Source organism: Propithecus coquereli, unplaced genomic scaffold, assembly GCF_000956105.1.
Source record: "Propithecus coquereli isolate 6110/MARCELLA unplaced genomic scaffold, Pcoq_1.0 Scaffold8, whole genome shotgun sequence".
NCBI classification, from domain to species: Eukaryota; Metazoa; Chordata; class Mammalia; order Primates; family Indriidae; genus Propithecus; species Propithecus coquereli.
The window spans coordinates 14,466,136-14,483,880 of NW_012154173.1; the positions used below are offsets into that span (position 1 = coordinate 14,466,136).

A 17,745-nucleotide genomic window follows, 5' to 3' on the forward strand; every position below is an offset into this window, starting at 1 on the left:
GTATTTGTGTACAATTCTTTTTGTCTATAGTTTCATAATATTCCATTAAGTAAGTCTATTAAGAAAGAGTTTTGCTTTCTTAAAGGGTTTCAAATAAAACTGATGCTTGCTATGTTGAACACATCAATTGGCATATTCCACTTTGAAGTCAACTATATAATCCTTCCTCTAGGCAATATGCCAGCTACTTGCATTTTTACACTCTTGCACATGTGGCTCCCTCTACCTAAACACCCTCTTCCCCCTGTCTGCATCATATTTATCCTCCAAGGCCCAAATCAAATATTATCTTAGGAAGCTAATAACTGATTGGTCATTCACTATACCAGGTACTGCTTTAAGTGCACTAAGTATATTGATTTATTTAATTCTCATAACAACTCTATGAGGCAAGTACTATTATTATCCCTGTTTTAATAATGAGGAAACTAAGTAACAGAGAGGCCAAGAATCTTGCCCCTGATCGCTCAGCTGGCAAACACTGGAGCTGGGATTCACACTGAGGCAGTTTGGCTCAAGAGTCTGTATCTCAGCCACTTTCATACGTTCACCTGCCACATGAAGCCTTTTCCCAGTTATCCTAGTTAGAATGAATTTACTGAGAAAGCATCACTGAGCGTTTATGTTGTACTAGGTTCTAGTCTGGCAAACCGTGATACCAAAATGAATAAGACTCAGTGTCCCAGCCATGGAGGGGCTCAGTCTACTCATTTGTACCCTGACCTGAGTCTTGACATACCCAGGTTGCACACCCCTTAGAGTACTGCCCATATCATGGTGATTTGCCTACACATGTCCACCATGAGACTAGACAAGGACCACATCACCCCCATGTCTTTATTCTTAGTACCCTGAATGATGTTTTGGTACTGTAGGTAAAGAGCCACATACTTTGGAATCCCAGTCTTTAATAAAAAGGTCAAGAAGAAATTTTTGTATAGACTTCCTCCAAAGAACACATGGAATATATAACTTATAGCACAGAAAACTTTAAGTTTATAATGTAAATGACAGTTTCTACTTCCAGCTTTTTATGAATTAGAGCAGGTGTTATGTGAAGTGTTGCCTACGGTTATTATAATCATTACCAAATAACTACAAATGATATAGTATCCTTCTCTTCTATCCTTTTCCTACAAACTCAAGCAGTGAGTTAAAACAACAACTCTAGGAGTACATACACAAAATCTGTTATGTGAAAACAATACTGCAGTTATAAATGAGAACAATAAATCAGGCCAAAAAGCTTCTTGTTCCTAAAAAGAAACTAAAAATCTTGGTTTCTTCATTATATTATTCATTACATATTGCTAAACTTCAATATATAGTATTAATAAATATATTAACACACTTCAATATATAATTCAAATTCAATAATGTAATAATTCAAATACTTCAACATAGACTAATGATGACAAATATCTACCCATTCAGTCTCTGAAAAGCTAAGTTTAAATGGGTAATTTTCCCTGAGATTGAAAGGCAAAAGGGACAGGAAATCCAAGTGAGGTCTTTGATTCGGACTTGCATTGCAACTGATCACAAGCGGGGCAGAGTGGGCGTGGGGATTGGATCCCAGCCACTAACCCCACGGCTGCTACTGCTGAACACTGGAAGGAGGATCTGTAACAGAAAAAATGTCCCAGAAGTCTCTGCCATGCACCAGTCAGCCCAGTGTCTCTGAAAGAGGGCCCCAGGCTCTATGACCTTTCACAGAGAAATTACGAATCACTTCTTTACCTCTCACAGCCATTTGGGACATCACAACTTGGGGCAGAGGAACAAGCAACAAAGGAAAAAAGCCACCTATTCTAAATGTATTTATTTTTAAAGAATAGGAGGAAGAGGAGTGATAAATACTGAAAAAAGTGCAGTTTAGAAATCAATAAGAACTTCATAAGAAACTGCATGACTTTTAAGTCTTTTTTATTACATTACATTTTACATAATATATAGCATATATTAATACTACATAAATATGTGATATTTTAAAGAATTTTACACCAGTCAAATGAGTCATTAGGGCCTATGTAATATCAATTTTACTTTTTTAATCTCTATTTTCTCTATCTCTATTTTCAGTTTTAAGAAGTTTAAAGGTGTTAGATATGATTATGATTATTCAAGTCCACACCGTAGGAATGAATATGTAGCCAACTCATAATTACCCCTTTGGTGGAATATTGTAAAAAAAAAAAAAAAAGGTTAATTCCAGTCTCTTCTTCTTTCCATAAGTTGTAAGTTAGAAATGGCTCTTCCAAGTCTTCCTGCAAACTTACTCTAACAGCAACATGGTAAAAAGGAAAGGCAGTTAATCTCTTTCTGTGTGTTTTAGCAATTCAAATGCCAGCTCTGATACGGATAATCATAAGTTTACTTTGATCTACTTTGTAAAGCAGAATTTATATATCTACCCAAAAATATCCCTCCTAAACCTGCTAGAAATTCACATCTGTGTTTGTCCTTCTCCAGCTGGACCAGAGTATGTCACATGCTTCTGGTAGATCTAACCTTTATTTAGCAAATCCCTCTTGGACCTTCTGTGATCTTGGTTTTCAATCTTTAGCTCCTGGGTCCTAACCAGAAGCACCAATGCATATGCACTTGCTGTGCCTGATCTTTGAGTTGCAGATGCCAACTTGGTGTTGGCCTCTTCAGTTGATCTTTTCATTGGCTTCATTGACATTCTGTAGTATAATCTTGGGAGCAAGCCCAGAGGGATTTATATGTTTGCCTGAGACTTAGGCATTAAGTCTTTAATAAACAAAACAATCATAATTACAAAACCACATATTAAAAATTAAATCACTCACTATCACTGGGCAACTCAAACCAAGTCAGCAAGTAGAGAGATTTATGAAATCAATTTTTTGTGGTATCCCAAAGAAAAGATGGTAAAATAACATAGAATTGAGGTCTTTCTATTTCTTTTGTCTTTCTACAGTAAATATCTTTTCTATTATAGTAAGCACATTTTCCTAATCAGTAAATTAGAGGTTAGTGCATTTTCGTTGTTGTTTTTAAATAGAATTTTAAGGATTGAAAACTAAACTACCACATTTAAAATACTACTGGGTTACTACACAGAAAGTTCATTCTATTTATAAAAGAGTATATTCTCACCTATGAGTACTCCAGTGGCCTAAAGACAGTCCAAAGACTGCTGTTCATCCTCTAAAGGAAAACTTAAGTGTTTTGTCCTTGGAATAATGCACACACTTAGCATAGCATGAAAGTCCCTTGGAGAATACCAGAAGCAAGCACGGCAACCAATTCTTTCCTCTTCTTCCTTGCCCCTGTGTGTCCCCCAACCTACTCTCCCAGCCTTACTAAATCACCTATAATTTCCAAAAATACCATATGCCCTCTTACCTTGTTCTTTACATAAGAGCCAAGTCTACTTTTATCCCATTGTGCTCAGCCAATTTTTCCTCCTTTAAGTTACTGCTTAGATATCCCTTTTCCCAGGGTTGTCTAAGATTCGTGGAGAACCCCTACACAGGTTCCTGCATTGTTTTCTCCCTGGGAGTGTTTCTCATTCATGACCTACCCTCTGAGCCTGGTAAAATGCCTGTCACATCCAGGCACCTCTCAGATACCTGGTACATAAATAAAGGCACCTTCAAATCCAAGTCCTACAAAACATCTCCCCTAAAATATGGGTGACACTTACCTGCTTGCGCATCACATCTGTAGCCTGCATAATGTAGCGGGGAGGCAGTCCATGGCTTCTGGCCAGAATGATGGCTTGCTCTAGCGTCACACTCAGGGTGCACCTGTGGGCCAAGGCAGGGGCAGGTCAGACCCCACTCGTTCCCGATACACTCTTTGAGACAGTTTGGGTTACAAATTTCAAAATTAGAAAGTATTAGCCAAAATCGAAGTGAATGGATAATGAACCACTGATTTTTCTACATAGAACACCTGTTTATGTAGATCATACAGGTACATTATTGGGGTCATGGATTAAGTATTTAAATGTAAAATAAACCCATAATGAAATATGTTTATGAGAGCACTTATCCACAGAAGATTAAATAAAAATTTTAATCAATTTTATTATTAAACATTATTCTTTATTGATATTTCATGGAATTTAGAAGAAATGACTTTGTAATATTTATCATTCATTTCTACATATTGAGAGTTAATAGGTTTATACTAATTGATGCACAGATATCTTAGAAAAATACTGAAATTACTATTCACTGTGGTCAAAATTGATTTTAAAAAATGTGTTTCTTAGTTGGGCACAGTTCCTGTAATCCCAGCCTGTAATCCTAGCACTTTGGGAGGCTGAGGTGGGAGGATGGCTTGAGGCCAGGAGTTCAAGCCTGCAGCGAGCTATGATCTCTTTACTGTACTCTAGACTGGGCAACAGAGTGAGACCCTCTCTCTTAAAAAAAAAAAAAAATGTTTCTGGGACCCAGTCTAAGAGACTGTTTGTAAAAGTTCCAAAAGGAATTTGTAACTAGTTATACAGGAATGTGGTGCGCAGGGTATCCCTGAGAAGTGTTCTAACAGAATTTAGTGATTGGTGAACCTTGATGATTGTTCCTTTCCTTCTTTTTAAGGTATTTCTTCTATGTTTTTCCACATTTATCTCTATAACAGCCCTTAAAGCCTATGTTTATTTGTTAATTTTTAAGGTGCTGGTCTCTAAATTATTTTCTTAGGGATAACTTTTGCATATATTTCATAAACATGCTCACTAATTTCAGATGTTTTTCCTAAAATTTATATTAGTGGATTTTGTCCTGTTTTTTTTTTTTAACTTACTTATATTTTGATTAATCTTTTCTCCATATTTGCATTTATCTCGCTGTGGTTTGGTGTTTTACCCATGTATTTTTCTAGATCTATCTAGTCTTTTTCCCTGCAGATGACAGTAAGTTCTACAATGCAGTTGCTTCTCTGTGAGGAACATCTAGCTCATTATTCTTGGTTATGAGGCTGCAACACAGAAGTCTAATACATTTGCTAGGTTTTGATACTGGTGAATTAAGAAAAAGAGGAGAAAGGGCTTCAAACATTACTGTTGTAATATTAGAAAAAACCTGGCAAAGTGCAACTGTATCATTATACGTAATTGTATTCTGAAGAGAAACATGCCAAATTCCATTGGCTGTTAAATGACTTGAAAAGCAGCTTCCTCATTACTATTACAGAGAATTCTTTTATTAATAAAAGCATTAACACATGTTTAGATGGGCTAAAGTTTTATAATTAGCTTCTAGTTGTATGTACCTGATGTTCACAAATATTGAGTGCGTGAGTCTGATAACAATGTGTACTGTTTTACGCAGACTGCAAAACAGTCTATGCCAATGAAGGCCAAGCAGTATAACTGACAGTTCATGTTTAAAAAAAAAAATCAATTTTCTATAAAGCATTTAATTGCCAGCTTATTCAACAGACCACAACCTATTTCTCCTCCTTAAGGTCTCCTCTACTCCAGTTTTAAATATTTATTGATCCTAACATTTTAATCAATAATACTCATTACACCAGCCAAATGAAGTTAAGGAAAAAAAAATCTTTATCTTCCTCTAATCATGCTGAAATATGTCTGTGCGTTCCTGATAAACCATGTCTTGCCTTGAATCTTGCTTACTCTACTTATAACAAACACTTACACACTGTGAAGGGTTTTTGAACAGGCAGCCTATAATTTTTATTCATTTTCTTAATCATTTTAAACTGATTTCTTTTTCCCTACCTCAAGTTGTAGTAAACAGTAGTACAACAAATTATCTGCCAGAGATTTTACTGTGATCAGGAAATTAGTGTGCCCAGTAACATGCTATCTTTATAGGGTACCTAAAATGTCACTTTTTGGAACCATTCATGCATCAACTAACAGAAAAATCTACCTTCAAATGCATATGCATATATTCTTTCCCCTGCATACTAGGGGCAGGGAAAAAAAAAAGATGGCTGCACCTGTATTTGTCTTTTCATATTAACCACTGTGTATGTTCCAACTAGGTCCCAAGGTTACTTTGAATTTTTGAAAAGTGAAAAATTTAAAAAGAGACAACCATGCAAATGTGGGAAATATTGCCTGTGTTTTGATTCATGGTTGATAAATCCAACTGAGGCCTTATATTTCCACTCACAGCATCACAGAATTCCATTATCCTGAATTAAGCATGGGAAAGAAAGCCTGGCAGTACGGCCACAGTTTTTCTGTCAATATACCATTATTTGCTTCATGGCTTTTCATCTTCTCTCAACTCTCTCAATCTGGATGTCAAGTGGAAAAATCCAGCATTTGTGAGAAGTGTTTTGATGCTGGCATGCTCTGAAAGACTCCAGGTCTAGAAAGTGGCACACGGATTTTCAATGGTGCATAAATGTATACTCGGAGTCAGGTTTTACAACAGTTCATTTGATTTTATAGGTACTTTCTCATTTCCAGAGAGACTGATATGCCAACCCGGGGCAACAGAATAAAAGGAATCTATTATAGGCCAGGAACCCTCATTCAATATGAGAGTTCTGGCCTGACATCCCAATCTCCTTTCTAGCATGATCTCTGCTTTCACATTAGATGGTTAAATTAAAATCTAAATAAATCTATATTTTTACCCTATCTGGAAAATACAAGTCTTCAAATTTTCAGCTCCTTCTAGCTGCACCATCATTAAAAAAAATCCACACAACTCTCTACCTCAGAGCCACAAAAATAATAAAATAAATGCCACTGAGTAGTCTTTGTCTTTCAGGAAAAAGCAAAAAAAAAAAAAAAAAAAAAAAAAAAAAAAAAAAAAAAAAAAATCCAATGAAGAAAGTGTTTCCATAACTTTAGTAGAAAGACATTCCAAGTAATGGCTCTGTGCAGGGTATACTTTTGAGAAAGCACACTTGATGGGGTGGCAAAATTATACAGAAAATGTTAATTTCCCCAAAGAAAGTAAAAGGAAAATGTCACTAAATCTGTGCTTATAGTTCTTGACATATTTCACGCTGAGAATAGATCCCCAAATGACTCAGATATTTAGCATGATTTTAAAATGATAAATGTAGCCTATCATTAATGGGTCTAATTTAATTTGAAAGACACTTTGATTTAGCAATGCTATGGAAGAAACACAAAAAAGTCTTCTCCATTCATTCATTCATTCACTTGCCAAATGTTTTTCGAGTGTCTACTTGTACAAGTACCATAACATGCTGCCAGGAGTGGATTTACCCTGAAACTAAAAAAAGCCTGGTTTTCGGGGACCCCTTACTTATATGGATCCCTTTCAAAGTTCTGGGAGTGGCCCTATCAGTGTGTTCTCACAGTCACATGCTTTTACAAATTTGCAAAAGCAAAACCTCTGAACTGCAAATGGTTATGGCTGCTGTCTTCTTTACATCCAAGCTTCCTTCTGTCATGTTGGGTAGTGTTCAAATGGCTGTGGCTATTTCTGAAACTGAGCTAAAGAAAGTTGAATTAGGGATGCATCCAGGCTGGGTTTCCTGGGACCTATTTATAGGGTTCACTGTTACTTCCACAGTTCCACAGTTAGGTTACTGTAATGTCCTCCTCTAGATGGCTTCCAGAGTATTCCTACTGCCCAAGGTTGAAAAGGAGGTGCAGGGCCAGGCATCAGGGTATAATATGCCCATATCCTGAGAACCCAGGACTGAAAGTGCATGTGTGGTGGAGGAGAAACAAGGTTGGACATGCATAGATCCAGAAGCTACTCTGTGGAATATTCTTCCAAACATTATGGGTCATATGCTAAAGAAACATATAAAGGTTTTTTGGTATTTGACAACAATTTAAAAATTTACAAGACATTAGCAATAATACATTTTGATGTTAAAATGCTTTTCTAAGCTCTCAATAACTTAAATTTGATCAACCATGCGAAAGACAATACTTTTTCTATACTCTCTATAGAAAATATTATTACAAAGTTGTTATAATTTGAAAAGGCAATCAAAGAGTATTACCAAAACTTGTGGGAGAAAAAAGTATAGAAGTGGGTCAGACAATAAATTAATATTATTTTTCTAGATTTTCTGATGTATGTGGTACTTATAAGCATTTTAAATTTTGCAATTTGTTTTTTCTTACATTCTGAATAAATATTAACTTTCATTCCTATTTTGTTTTGTAATTTTCTATTCTTTTTCTCAAAGATGGCACTTAACTCCAAAATCTCCTTCACTCCAGTATGTTGGGGAGGCGACAGTGAACAAAGCCAAGTCCCAACTCCTTTGATGACCAAATTTTAGTGAGAGGAAAGAGAAAATAAAGCAGCAAATACATAATAGCAGATGGGAATAAGTGATCTAGAAAAATAAATTTTACAGCAGAATACAAAGTGGAATGGTACTAATAGAGGGTGGAATGGCAGAGGGAAATGCTGTTTCGTGGAAGACCATTTCGGGAAGAGTAAGTGCAAAGGCCCTGAGGTTGATGCTTGTTTATTCTGCTCACAAACAAGTGTGGAGCCCAATATGCTGGTGCACACAGAGGAGACAAAGATGAGGTTGTGAAAATAGCCTGGCCTCAAACATGCAGAGCCTTGGCGGTAAAGTCCAGAAGTAAGTGGGTTTCATAGTTTTTTTTGGTCGACATGACAAAATTTCAATATTTACATTACATGATACCAAAGAACAATTTATTAAGCAAATTATCAAAGTATTTTACTAACAGCTTATCATTACTGTATTCAAAGCATCTTTAGTTGCTTTCCAATGGCAACATTTGCAAAAGCAAACTATCCTGATGCTTCAGGTTTTCAGCCAACTACTCTCCCATTTCTGACCTTATCTCCCAGTGCCTTCCTTACTCTACCTGCCCAAGCCAGAACTTTCTGCTTTAGACAGCATCTTGGTACCATTGCACAAACCTCTCCCCAAATCTGGAACATGAGTCCATTTCTTCTCTTTCACTACTTTCAAAATATCTTGAAACCTCATTCTGAATGTAGAATGGCAGCTAAGGTGCTAAGGTTGGTTTGAGGACAGTCTCATGGGGCTCTGGTCAAGCTACTTCCACTCTCTCAGCCTTTATCTCCTCCTCTGTAAAATGAAAAAAGCAGCCGTACTGACCTCATAAAGTGCTCTAAGAATTACCTGAAGCCATGTGTGTGATTGCTCAGCCACGCCCATGGTAATGCCATTTCCATCTCTCTTTGTTACTGAGTTCACACCATAAGTCTGTTTAGAGGAGGCTCCTCGTTATGGGCAACACGTTATTTGGAAAAATCTGAGGAACATGAGCTTTTGTAGATCCCCAGTTTCTCAAATCTCAGCATATTGTTTATACTTTATACTCGTTTTTATTTTAAAGAGGTGCTCATTAAAGTAACCTTGGGGGAAATTATAATATTACCATAATTTCATGAAGCTAGTGACAAATTTCCACCAACATCTCTTTTATAAATTGGGATTCAATTAAAGTAGAGTCCATTTGACTACAATTTGGCCCTTGTTGAAAAAGTTCTTTGTGATTTTTATTTCTAGTGTTTGTCCCAACTGATCTCAGACATTAGGTCTTGACTTAATATTATAGGTCAAATTGCCAAGCTTAGGGTCAGAAAAAGCATGTGACATGGTCTTCTTTTTGTCAATCCTATTTCTAGACGCCAGGGGTACTAAAGAATCAAGATCCAAATTTCCTGTTCCCTCCTCAACTAAGTCTCATTGGAGAGACAAAGCTTAGTTTCCTAAATTGGCTTACATGCACAATATTGTATTTTAGCCATTTTTAATGCATATCCATGACACTGTTTTTAGTTCACTTTTAAAGACTTCAATTCTTACCTAAAGTGGGTTTTTTTACATGTTAATCCTCTCCTTTTAGATGATTCATAACATTTCTATAATAAATTAGATAAAGGAATCTCAACACCTAAGGAACTACTATATATTTGATCATTTACCATGATCACAGACAAAAACATTAGTTTTATTTTAAAATCAGTTTTACATTTTAAAACTTACAGAGGTCTATTGCTTCATTTAATGTTGATTCAAATTGTACTGAACAAGGAAGCCAATCTCCCATGGCTTGAAATGCATTAAATTGAACATGTGGGGAGATGCAACATCCCTTTTGGGCCACAAGGGTGATGTAGTAACTGACAAGGAAACTGACATGGGAAACCATCACAATGGGAGGATTATGATTCTGAGCTCTGTTTTCTTTTTCTTTTTTCTTTTTTTTTTTTTAGAGATAGAGTCTCACTTTGTTGCCCGGGCTAGAGTCAGTGCCCTGGCGTCAGCCTAGCTCACAACAACCTCAAACTCCTGGGCTCAAGCGATCCTACTGCCTCAGCCTCCTGAGTAGCTGGGACTACAGATGTGCACCACCGCACCCCTATAATTTTTCTATTTTTAGTAGAGACAGGATCTCGCTCTTGCTCAAGCTGGTCTCAAACTCCTGACCTCAAGTGATCCTCCCGCCTCGGTCTCCCAGAGTGCTAGGATTGCAGATGTGAGCCGCCGCGCCCAGCCTTTGAACTCTGTTTTCCTACCATGGATTTATTTGATAACTCTCAGCATGCTCACTGTCAGGAGCTCTGATGTTTTGCTTGGTAGCTAATCACCATATTGCTACCTCTTGGGATCAATCCCAAATATTTTTATTGCTAGCGGGGGAGTGTTACTCAGAATCTAGTTATAATCTGACACATACAAAATACATAAGAGAAGAGTAATGAAGATCTCTGAATTTGTAGCCACAACAATCTGTCATAAATTGACATTATGTAGATGTTGATGTGAAAAAAAATGAAAAAGAAATTAAGAATAGAAAATGCAAACTTTAATACGGAATACTTTTCATTTCCCCACATTTTAAGTTTTATTTATTTATGTTTTGAGACAGGGTCTCACTCTGTCACCCAGGCTGAAGTTCAGTGGCATAATCATAGCTCACTGCAGCCTTGAACTCCTGGGTTCAAGCTATCCTCCTGCCTCAGCCTCCATAATAGCTAGGAATATATATGTGCACCTCCACACCCCGCTAACTTTTAAAAAATTTTTTTGTAAATAATGTTACATAGTTACAACTAAAAACCATCCCCCCAAAATCCACTGCAATCACTTAATTTCGGGATACATGTTTAGACTTTGAAAGTTACTGGAGCATTGATTTTTAACTATTTTGTACATTAATAATATAATTAAATCATTGGGATAAATAGGATCTTTTTTTTTGTGCTAGTGCAGGTTTATAGTAAGAAGAATAATTTCCTGTTAGAAAATTATGATATTTGATCAACACTGAAGGCATGTGTAGGATTTTCTGAGTTGAAGAAACCAACAGCCAAGCAACGCTATGACCAACTGTGCAGATGGTAACACTAGACACAAACAACCCCTTAACAACCTATATAAACTGGCTAATCACTGAAATTCATTTTGATTCACTTGCATTAATATGGAGGTTAATTTGATTCTGTACTAGATAAATATAAAGGGAAATAAATATTTGTCAACAATTTTGAAATTAGGGAGTTTTGCCCCGATGTGGAAATCTAACCAACGATCACAGCCTGATTTTGTTTTTTAGTTCTGTGCTTCCATGTGCATTGCCTCATTTTCACCATCCTTTATCACTGTGATGCTGCCTTCAGTCATGAAAACAAGAAAGGAAAAATTCCCTTAGGGAAAGGCATCCCTCAGAGTCTGTGTGTAAGGGCAGCCTGAGAAACCTGTTATTTTGATAATATTCTTCACATGAATGTGTCTTTATAGAGCCATAGATTTATATTTAGAATCTTACAGATTTAAAGCTTAGAACATGAAATAATTTCCCCCATCCTATGAGAGTCTTTTTTTTTCTCTCCTTTAATTAAAAGCCAGGTCATTGTCCTTTGTTCAAGTGACTATTGCAAACAAGTTATTAGGAATCTAATCAGCTGTGGTTCTCTGTGATACTTTACTAAGCTGAAGTTACCTGGGCAGCATTCAGGTGTTGGAGAGGAATAATGACTATTTCAACCCCAAGAGAAGGAAGTGGGTGCAATAATCTGGAACTTGATTCCACTCTGTATTTCACCTCCAGAGTGAAGATATTTTGTAAACCTGCAAGTTATCAAATTAAACTCATCCATTACAAGAGATTAATGTATGTGTGCAGTTCAGTGTGTAAATGTAGCTATTGACATACATTTCATGCTTATTAATTTCATATTTCATACTATCTCTCAAATCTCTCCTCTTTAGCTGCACTGCTAATATCATCTCTTGCTTAGATTGGTGCAACCTCACTCTGACCTTTCCTGTTGGCCTCTTCCCATTGGTCTTCCTCCATAGTGAAGGTGATCTTCAATGAAGATGAAAATGCAAACATTTGAATGGCTTCCCATTTCTTAACAGGAAATACAAGGTCTTCACAATATGGAGCCTGGTTTTCCTCACTTGAACTCCATGATTCAGTAGAAGTTCACAGTTTTCTGCAATCACCAACTGTCATAGTTCTCATGCGCTGCTCCCGCTTATATGATCTCATACACCCTGGTTTATGTCACACACCGTACCTCCTGTCCTACCATACTATACTTACCTGGAAGGATTAAGTACATGGGCACTGGAGGTAACTTCCTGAATTGGAACCTGGCTTTTCTAATAACTATGTGACATTGGGCAAGTTACTTAAGCTTCTTAAACTGTTTTCTCCTCTGTAAATGGAGTTTAATAACAGTGTACAACCCAGATTGTTTTCAGGATTACATGAAATAATTCATGTCTAGTACTTAGAATCGCTTATAGCATGTAGTATATTCTCAACATATGTTAGCGATTTTTATTAATATTACTAGCACCACCATCACCAATAGGCTGGACTGGTGTCTCTATCAATTATAGCATTTCTAGACCCAGAAATACTTCCCAGGACTCAATAAGCATTCAATACATACTTATTGAAAAAATTACATAAATTCCTCATGTCTGCCAATGGTAATATATGTATACTCCTAAAAGACAAGATTTATTTCTTTATATCCTGCACTTTCCACCTATTTGCTCAAGAAGTGTTCACTCATTAAATATATTTAGTGAAGTGATAAATGCATCGTGAGGACAATAAATATTAGCAAAAGGCAATCACAGGTTCCCTTATGGCTTATAAACAGGACATGACTCTTCTTTCCTAATCAATGCCTTGTATTTCCCTTTCTCTGGATTTAACCATTGCTCCTAGCATGTCTGCTGGTTAACAACTTTGTACAAATCCTGGTAATACTTATAAAATATATATTACAATATATTGACTAATTAGTCTTATATTAATTATTCATTATTGTACCATCAAAACTGTCTACTTATTATTTACTAATATTTTCCAGAATATTAGTATTCTTCCAGTCAGAAGAATAATTTTGAAACCCTAATAGAATTGTCAAAATGACAAGCAATTTATTCTTCCTCTCTATCATACATAGTTTGAAAAATATGCATCTGCTTCCTTGAGTCGCTTCACTTAAAAACCCAATCCTTTGACTATCTTTCTCCTATTTTCATTATTAAAGAGAACTAGTGCTACGTATCATGGCTGTCTGGCTTCCCAAGGGGGCTCCCTTATCAAAACAACAGACTCCAAGTGCAATAAGAGCAGGGACCCTCGTATCTCCTGAGCTGGGGTAGCACAGTGCTTGGCACAGAGCAGTGCTTCATAGTTTGTTTTTTTTTTTCCCCTTCAACGAATGAATAAACGAACGCTAGCACCTGATTCATTTTAAGTCCTAAATACTTGTCCTTATTCTAACACACACTATTGGTTTTTGACACTAGGAAGAAAACTAACTTCCTATCCTTGAATGCAAGCATAGCTGTTCCGCTCCTGAATGACTTTCTACAAGTTATCAAAGGAGGATTCTAAAAATAAGCTCTAATAGGGCCCGACGTTTTGTGTACTGTATTTCTTGCAGATCAGAAGGGTTAACTCCTGTATTTGTCATACTCCTCCCTTTCATTCTATGAAAGTGACTCATCACTGTGATTTTTAATAGTAGCTTACAAAGTTTCCCCTATTTTAGTAGGTACGATCCAGTCATTTTAAACAGATGTTTGTTTCATATTTCTAAGTGCAATGAGAAGACGGATCCACCGTCAGAAACACAGATATAGACCAAACAATCTGGGCGTTCAATAATGCTAGGTCCTGTCCTGGACGCTTTCACATACAGTGCTCATTTAATTCTTTCACCATCTTCATGAGAAAGAAATTATTATTCCCATTTCACCGATAAGTCTAAGAGATCAGAGACCAGGTGATCTAATCACTTGTTCCATTGCACAACATGTAAGTAACAGAATTCAAAATCTATTTTCTGATTCAAAATCTAGGGCTCTTTCCATGATACCAAATTCGAATCACACAGGTTAATACGTTTAGAGAATTCTAGCTCCCTGTATCCATAATTCAACAATCACAATCTTGGTCCCAGCATTTATATTTTGAATGCATTTTTTTTGGTAGAGAACAATTCAGGCGGCCCAAATTCCTTCACTGTGAATATAGACTCCACCATACTAAAATAAGTTCCCGATTAAAAAGAAACTGGATTTCAAGCATGCTAAGGAAGTATATTGATTGTAAAGCGATCAAGTAGTAAAAATAAACTGAAGGGAGAATGTGTTCCTTCTTGACTACAGATTTGCATTTTTCTACATAAAATGCACTGTTCTGTGTTAAGTGTGTTCATTCCTGTAATGATCACATTTATTCTGCCTTCTAATTACTTTTAACTACTAAGCACAGAGCACCACTGTGAAAAGTCTATTGACACCTAGGACGAAGCACCTGATTGAAGAAACTAATTAATGTTGCACAGTTATATTTTCCCTGCTCCCTTTCATTACCTTACAGGGAGGAAGAATTGCACACCTGAGGGCTAATGCAGTATGTTAAATACTGATCAATCCCCACACGGCTGCTATGGTTCTACACAGGCAGAGTCTGCACAAAATTAACACGGAAAGGTCACTGCTGACCTATTGATCTTTCTCACTTTATTCACCCTTGGCAATGCTTTGGTGACAAGTGAAAAGCTTGAGAAAACTGCCACAGGTCAGCAGGGATTTGAAAAACCCAACATTTATGTTCTTGTTCCCCTGTGACAGAGAAGCGCTTCTTTTTAACAAAACACATAAATACTTCTATGTGAAAAAAAGGGCAAACAGACTAGTTGTTTCAACAATGAATTCTCTTATCCTACACACACACTCTTTCTCTCTCACACACATATATATAAAATAAATTATTAAATATCGACGCTTTCCCTTTAGGAAAATTTGAATGACAGTATAACAATAGCTGCAGCCCCAAAAGCCAGTAATCACGCAGGCAAGTTCTCAGCATAATTTATAGAAATAACCTCTGGATATCTATTGATGCTTTCAACATTAATTATTTGGTTATTGTTAGAGAGTCTTGATGAACTCTTCCCGCGACCGCGCTGGGTTCTTGTTTCACAGTGTGAGAGCTGAAAGCCTAGGGGTTGTCAGTATGTGAAAAACGGGAAAGGGAAGGCAGGCAGAGAGGAGCCCTGCGGAAAACCACGGAACAGACTGCACAAGAGACGGGCAACAGCTGGGGCGAGATCCGATCCTGGCGGCGGCAGCAGAGCTAAACTGAACATTCCCCTCACTCCATCTATCTTAAGGCAAAAAAGCAATCGAGTTGAAGGGGCACATTTTCAGCACTGCACAGGGAATTAGCCATGAAATTCTCATTAAAGATAATGGGACTTTCTATTACCACTCTCAATACATTCCCTGAAAACTCCCAGCATTTATCTTTAAACCTAGTCTTAAAAATCAACCGCCAGGCAACAACATTCCACATCCCTCGTTACTTTCTATTCAGGCACACTGAGGTGCGTTTGTCTTTGACACAGCTTCGTTGTGGAGGTTAGCACAGAGGCGATCGCGGACCTTTTGGGGCTGTGTCACTGAGCACGTAGGTACTCAAGGGGGTATTTGCGATGTGGAGAATGTGTATGAATATGAAACAGCCGTGTGTAAGTCAGGACCTTAAATACCACAGCCGCCAGGTTTGAATCTGCTTCTCCACATTTTACATTCTTCAGCCTGGAGTCTCTCACCAATTAATTTCATTTCTATTTTGCTTTTTGGGATTTCACTGAATAGGTTGGGTACCTCTCCCAGCTACCTGGGAAGTGCCTCAACATTGAAGTTCCTTAACGCTACCTCGCTATGGTTTTTCTCATTTGCCATCTGACTTCTGTCGTTGCTCCTCATGGCTTCTCCGATGACATAAATCTTAAGGAGGTGTCTATTAAGTGGCTTTCCCCTGTCACCCCCGATCCCAGTTCTTTGACATCGTACAGTAATTGTTTCTTCTTTGACCTGTTTATCCAACACGCGGAACAGAACTTTGTGCGTTTTTAGACTTTTCAAGTTGATCCTTCTGTGTTTTATACTGAGCCTCCTCCTTACTAGGGTGCAGAGGATGAGGATGTAGAGCGCCAGGGGACATTAACACTCTCTATGTGCTTCCTGGGGATCTTCCTTCTTTTCTCAGCTCCTACAGTTGGCAGCTGATTATTCTTTTCCCACCTTTCCGTGCCATCTCCTGGAATACCTCCTTCCTGCTCCTGACACCCAAAGGCTATTCCCTGAAAATTCTTAGTCACGTTTTAATCCGAGCTCTAACATCTCTCCGTAACGCCTTCTCTGACGTGCTCGCCTTTCTTTTTTATCACCCCCACATCTGTTTTTCCATAGCCCCCGATCTTGCATTCCTGCTGACTGAATCCATCAAAGGACATCTAAAATTCAACACGTGACAATGTAACAGGTTAATTCAATGCCCCTCCCCTCAAGCCTCTCAAAGAAAAATGCATATTTTCTTCCTGCAGCAGCCCCTACCCTGGCATCTTGCTATGCCTGGTCAGTCAGAATCATCAATTCCCCACTGTGATCGTTGATTGGGGGTATCACCTTGACTGGATTAAGAGATACCCACATAGCTGGTTAAGCGTTAATTATTCTCAATACTTCAGTAAGCACTGAGCCTGTCCTTCTGCTGAAAGGGAGACCCAGGCGGTCTGGCGTCTGATTAGGATGACTGGGCTGCCCTGGGTGTGTCTGTGAGGGTGTTTCCGAAGAGATCTGCGTTGGTGAACTGAGTGGGGAAGATCTGTCTTCAATGTGGGTGGGCACCATCCAGTTGGCTGGGGGCCTGGGTGGAACAAAAAGTTGGAGGAAGGACAAATTTCATGCTCTTTCTTCCCAAGCCAGGACACCCTTCCTCCCCTGCCCTTGGACGTCAGAACTCTGGGTTCTCTGGCCTTTGGACTCCAAGACTCATACCAGTGACCCTCCAGGTTTTTAGGCCTTTGGCCTTGAAGGAGTGCAGGAAATTCTACCTCAAAATATGACTTCTTGGTATAAAGAATATTTTGAATTAAAGGCCCTAAGAGTCAACAGGCATTGGAAAGGGTTTTCCCTCTATCTCCATAAAGACCAGAGGCACTTATTGAGAAGAACAATCGTCTTTCCTGCCCCTCCCTGTTATCTTATTATCTATTGCAGGAAAGAACAAGAATGCAACCAGAACAGGCCCAACTCATTTTCAAAATAATGCCTTCTTTCAGGTTACTTTAATTTCCAAAGACAATTTATAAGTCAATCTGTTTTTTCCCATCCGTTCATTTTCTCAAGTATCTGGTCAATCTCCCTAGTACTCTTTTATTGCCCCACAACAGAATTAGCCATATTCCCCATCTCCCCTCCTGAAATGAAGATATGTAAGTATTTCAGTCT

The 17,745-nt window shown here is 37.8% G+C and overlaps 1 protein-coding gene across 1 annotated transcript in view; it reads right to left on the reverse strand.

The window, feature by feature from the left end:
• The window catches only part of PREX2 (phosphatidylinositol-3,4,5-trisphosphate-dependent Rac exchange factor 2), a 306,900-nt gene that overhangs the window by 11,465 nt on the left and 277,690 nt on the right, over positions 1-17,745 (reverse strand). Inside the window, exon 35 of the mRNA XM_012663111.1 lies at positions 3,674-3,776. Coding sequence (XP_012518565.1) covers positions 3,674-3,776 — 103 coding nt within the window. The remainder of the gene's footprint in view (positions 1-3,673; positions 3,777-17,745) is intronic.